The sequence below is a fragment of the Wyeomyia smithii genome, chromosome 3 (assembly GCF_029784165.1).
Source record: "Wyeomyia smithii strain HCP4-BCI-WySm-NY-G18 chromosome 3, ASM2978416v1, whole genome shotgun sequence".
Lineage (NCBI taxonomy): Eukaryota > Metazoa > Arthropoda > Insecta > Diptera > Culicidae > Wyeomyia > Wyeomyia smithii.
In genome coordinates, this window is record NC_073696.1 from 182,170,111 (window position 1) to 182,176,110 (window position 6,000).

At 38.1% G+C, this 6,000-nt stretch overlaps 1 protein-coding gene across 4 annotated transcripts in view; it reads right to left on the bottom strand.

Annotated features, from left to right (window-relative positions):
* The window catches only part of LOC129733182 (protein PALS1), a 113,140-nt gene extending 108,178 nt beyond the window's left edge, over positions 1 to 4,962 (bottom strand). For 2 of the 4 annotated variants that reach the window (XM_055694808.1, XM_055694807.1), the window contains exon 1: positions 4,187 to 4,962. In XM_055694808.1, coding sequence (XP_055550783.1) covers positions 4,187 to 4,240 — 54 coding nt within the window. In that variant the 5' untranslated portion in view covers positions 4,241 to 4,962. The remainder of the gene's footprint in view (positions 1 to 4,186) is intronic. The other 2 variants (XM_055694811.1, XM_055694810.1) reach the window with 1 other exon arrangement.
* Positions 4,963 to 6,000: the final 1,038 nt, after the last annotated feature.

Genomic DNA, 6,000 nt, shown 5'->3' on the forward strand with positions numbered 1-6,000 from the left:
TTGATAAAACCAATATTTTTACTTGGGTAATGAGTTATAATGTCTATTAATGAAGGGTTGTGAATTTCGTGAACCGGTTTCAGCAGTTAGCAGATCGTGCCGAGTTAAAAACCATACACAGCACACACACACAAATCATACCATATCATAGACACACACACATCATACCATATCATTATACCATACACACATCATACCATATCATACACACATACACACATACACGCATGATACTATATCATATACACACAGCAAGCAAGCGACCAATCAGAGGACGTTATTTTTATTTCAACAAGGCTTGACAATTTTCAATAGTGCAATAGTTCGTAGATTCAAACAACATTTTCCTGCATTTGGGCAGATGCGTGTATAATTTTCCAATTGATTGCTGCAAGAATGAAGAAAATCGGTTGAAAACCAACCGACCTATAAGCATTTGAAAAGGGACAAATTTCGTCCCTGTTTTTCAGTTTGAATCCCTGTGTGGTATGCTAAAGTAAAACATAGTTCTACGCCAAAAATGCATTTTGTTGTTCAAAATCGGTTGCTGATCGCAACCTTTGTGCTGCCCCAACAGTGGGGGAGTTAAGATACACGGACAACATGCACTGTGGAATTCACCTTCTGTAAATTAGACGGCCGCGACAGATGTAACTGCTAGAATCCGCACAGAATACTTGCTTACGTTGTCAAAAATTATTAACTTTCAATGACTTGTTTATTTGCCTTGGAAAAAGGCATTTTGCTGTTCAAATTGGATTTGGTGATGACGATCTTTATGCTGCCCCAACAGTGGGGGAATGATGGCAGTCTGGCGAGGCACGCTGAGAAGCACCGCGCTGCTACTGAGACGTGATGACCAACCACAACGCAAGTGATTTATTTAATTTGAATGCAAACACAGGCGCAACCCGCTGTTACTTCTGACTGCTGTATCTGCTTCTACTGCTGTCAACGTTGTGGACGGTCCATCCAGCTCGCCTTCCGAATAATGAATGTAGCTAGTTTTCCCAGAAACACTCTTTTATAGCCGAAGGGTGCTACGTAGTAGGCCACGCCTTTCAGTTCAGTTGTCTAATTCTCTAATATTCTTTAGACGAATTATTCCACAATTCGCGTTTGATTTTTGTACCCAGCTAGTAAACACCGATGGTGCTCTCACACACGCAACGATATTACCCCTATCGTATTACGTCTTGTAATATCAAGCAAGCGATTTCGTTTGTCGCTGTCGCGTGTTGCATCATGTTGCAACTGAGCAGTTGAGAGACGACGCTTCTGTTCATGCTGATTGATAGAATCGACTTTATTACAGTACTGCATATTCGAATTAACTGCCTTTGTGAATGCGTTCTAACAGGGCAGTTTGTTATTCAAAATCGGTTATGTTGATCGCAGCCTTTGTGCTGTCCCAACAGTGGGAATATTAACTAAATAAACTACAACATAATTTGATTGCTAGGATCCCGCGAAGAATGTTTGCTTGTGTTGATGCTAGGAAATTTTCACCCTTCAATTACTTGTTTATTTGCCTTGAAAAAAGGCATTTTGCTGTTCAAAATCGGTTGCTGATCGCAACCTTTGTGCTGCCCCAACAGTGGGAGAGTTAAGATACATGGACAACATGCACTGTGGAGGCTATTTCACATTCAGTAAATTAGACGGGTGCGACAAATTTAAATTGCTAGGATGCAACACAGAATGCTTGCTTACGTTGTCAAAAATTATTAACTTTCAATGACTTGTTTATTTGCCTTGAAAAAAGGCATTTTGCTGTTCAAAATTGGATTTGGTGATGACGATCTTCATGCTGCCCTAACACGGGGGAATAATGGCAGTCTGGCGACACACGCTGAGAAGAACCGCGCTGCTCCTGAGACGTGGTGACCAACCACAGGGCTAGTGCTGCTGCTAAGGAAGGACGACTGCTGTTGACAACTTGTCGCTGTCCAGAACTATTATGAGCGGCTTCGGCTGAAACAGGCTCTTATATAGGCCAAACAGCATGTTTTCAATTGCAAGGTATATGATTCTGTCGACCGTGCTTGGGAAGCAATCATATAACGACCAATCAGAGGACGTAATTCTCGTTTAAACAAGGCTTGACAATTATCAATAGTACAATAGTTTGCATAATCAATCAACAATTTTCTACATTTGGGTGGATGCGTGTATAATTTTCCAAACAATTACTGCAAAAATGAAGGAAATCGGTTGAAAACAAACCGATTTATAAGCATTTAAAAAGGGACATATTTCGTCCCCTTTTCGTTAATAGTTTTCCTATTTACATCCCTATGTGGTAGGCTAAAGAAAAACGTAGTTCTACGTCAAAAAACCTTTCGAGTATAGGAAACGCCTTTATGTACGCAAAGTAAGCAAGACGAAATGTTATGCAGGAATTCCTTGGAAACGTTTGCCTGCATGCCTGTCTTGATCGATGATATTTCGATACTTGACATTTGATTTGGTGTTTCCGTGATAAAGCCGATATTTTGGCTAACGAAAAGCAATTATCGTTATTTTCAGATACCCGTGCAAAGTAAGAAAATTTATATGAGAATACAGGGTTTTAAGGATGCAGGGTTCAACGCAAATTGAGATAACGTAATTTCTTCCTCTATCAAACGTAGTTTTTAAAATTTCAAAATTTAAATGAAATTCGTGTGTACTACTTGGAGTATGAAATCACAGGTTATCAAAAAGAAACATTAAGTAGCAGATAAAACATTAAGTATCAGTTTTAACTAAAATTCTAAGTTAACTATTTTTGATGGCAAATCAAAAACCGTTCATGCAGTTCTAATACAAATAACCACAACTCATCTCATAATAGGTACATATAACACGATTTAGTAACACACCATGCTTTCAATTCAATTCTTGCCAAAAATATTTTCTATATAAGAATGGTTTGCTGCTGAACGAAGTTTTTATTACAGCACATAATAAAATGCATTCTAATCCGGCTGACATTTAAGATGGATGCACATCACTCTGTGCCAAATCTGGGCATATGAATTTGATTCTTTTCTCAGCATATTACTCCATTTGATAAGACTACTGCGTATACGTGTATGTCTGGTTATGTTTAACACACTAAATTTTCATGGAGCTGACTGAAACATTTTGAATGAATGAAAAAGAATTTGGATTATTTTTGTTTATTTAAGATCAAAATAAAACAGGATAAGAAATAATGAAACAAAAAACTAAACATACAGTAAAATTGTGAAAAAAAAACAATCATGTTGCTATTGTCATGAGTAGTTTTATCTATTCAGCTCGTGATTGATCATTTACTGTCTAATCGATCGTTTTATCCAATTCATCAATATTAGTTGCAAATGAGAAACTTTGCTACTTCAGAGGTGTTTATTAGGTAAATTAATTTATTGCAAAAATAATGTACCCTAATTTCCTTAGAGTTCTCTTCACCAATTTGAACGGCAATTGCTGTTATATATCAGGCGTCTCCTTTGAAATTACCTATTCCTTTGTAAACGTAAATTTCAAGCTAAAACATTAAAATCATTATCTAGATAACAGAATCAGCTGCTACTGAAAGCGTCGAGTAAGTTTGCTGGCTATAATATACAGGAAATCACAGTATTTTCTAGCTTTTGGACTAAACTTTCTATTTAAAAATAAATACTATACTCGTAGAAACAGTGCTCTCTTTGAACTCACTATTCAATACTTCTCAATAAAAAGAATTTTCGCTATTATAGAACAATAGAACAAACCTAGTTCAACGGTTATCGTATTATCTCTCTACCAAAAAACGAACAAGTGAATAGCAAAATGCTTTTTTCATGGTTTGGAATCCAATTATCCTATTCGCTGCGAACTGCTGACAACTGGCTGTTGGTCAAACAGAGATAAAGCATCAAGTTGGTCTCAACTTTCTAGAAACCAACTTTTTAAGCGTCATTTCAAACAGTTGTCCAATGATATAATTGTTCTCGCTCTCTTGAAGGTCCTTACTCAAGACCAGTTCTCGTCATCAGCTGTTGGTGTACTCTTTGGCAACCGATAAAAAGGAAACAATGGAGAAAATTTTTCAACTGGAAACTGCCACGGTTTTTTCAAACACAGTGATGCACACACTTGCAGAATGAGTATTTTGACCTTATCGTTTCGCTTGGAAGTTTGATTGCTGCAACTATACAAGTGATATACGCACCTTTCCTGAAGATGACGAGGTCTGGGGACCTGCCAGAGCTGTCCTTTGTTGCATCCTTATGATGGCAAACGCGAGACAATCCGTGTCTTCGTTTCACCTCATAGGTATGAATATTCTATTGATTTTTTCTTTTTCTTAGATGAACACTTGGCCTCCCGCATACAGCAGCAATGCGAACCACGGGTAGACCATCACCGCCATACCTTCCAAGCTGAGACAATAATATAAGATAAAACTAAGCACATACACCGAGCTCCGATTTCTTATCACAAAATCTGGGATATCAATTTCATTGCAGATTTCACACTCTTTGGCATTTGAAAATATAGCACTTTCGTAATACACCCACGACTGGAGCCATTCACACAAATCAGCAGTATTTGCTATTACATCGTGACCACATTTTTATTTTCACAGGGGTGTAAACTAGCAATTGGCAAAATTTGCCTTGCTTTTCAATAAAGTGATTTTCCGTTTTATAACGCGACCAGCGAAAAATTATCACTGAAAGGAACAATGGCAAACACGGTTTGAACAGAAATTTTCTCGACACTTAATACCGATCGCGACGACCAACGAATGCAGTTTTGTTTAACGCAGTAAAATAGTTACTCTCGGACACAGATAATTCGAAAAACAATGCATTTTTCATCACTTTCCCAATTCTGATGGTAAGAAAAATTCGTGGCGACGTTCCTCAAAAGCTTTCCAGATCAATACTCTGGCCCTCTCAGCGGATGGACCTGACCAGTCAGCGTAGAAGGTAATACGTACACAGAGCACTTGATAAAAGGATGCTTATAGATGCTGGTATGTTCAGTTTCACTGTCATCGACTCTCACTCTCTGATTGCTCTCATTCATGCTCTCGTTGAACTTGTTTATCCTTTCGCAAAAATGGATCCCTTGCAAATATGTAGGTAAATATTCACAGCAGCATGGAGCGGCTGATTTTCCGCGGTCGCGGATGCTGAATGACACGCAAGTGTGGGTTTGTTCTTTGTGATTTTTGAAGTAAAGTGTAGCAGTGTTTGTTCGGCAAGGACAACTGAGCAAACTGAAGCCGCGATAAACTGGGAGACATAGATTTTCATGTAACCGCGTGTTTTCGGCGATTTTCTGTCGAGGGAGAGTGTTCGTTATAGCACAAAACTAGAACAGTTGAAATTATAGCAGCATCATGTCCTTTATTATTTACAAATCACTCATACAGGCTAACGTGCGAAATCTTATCGGAAGCTTTCGACGATTGAAAACCATTCACTTTCTTGTGTCATTCGGGTTATTCGCGTTGAAAGAGATTTCGAAGGCTGTTCGCACCTACGTGAACTCTCATATGCAATTGTCAAAATGTGCGTGATGACAAAAGCAAAAATATTTCCGTCCTTCTTTTTCGCATGCAAAAACCAAACAAATATCAGCAACACCGTCAACGCGAATAAGGTGACAGCCTTTTAAGTACATTACAGTATCGCTCTGATGATTGGCTAATCAGATAGTAAATATCAATATAAATTGAAAAAAAAGTAGCTTATAGTCTGCCATAAGAAGGGCAAATGAACAGGGAAGGCTATTCATCAACAAACTAAATAGATCAGTTAGTTTGAACACATATACTGCCGTTCAAAGCATAGTTTTCACAGCGTGCATAAGGTTTGTGTAGAACGTGGCACAAGTTGTTGCCAATGTTCCAGTTTAAACTGGATTCCTCCAGTTTTTTTCAAGTGATCCAGTCAAACATTTTATTCCCAAAATCTTCCAGTTTTTTCAGATTTTTGCCAGTTTTATCCAGTTTTTTATTCACTCAAGCCCCGG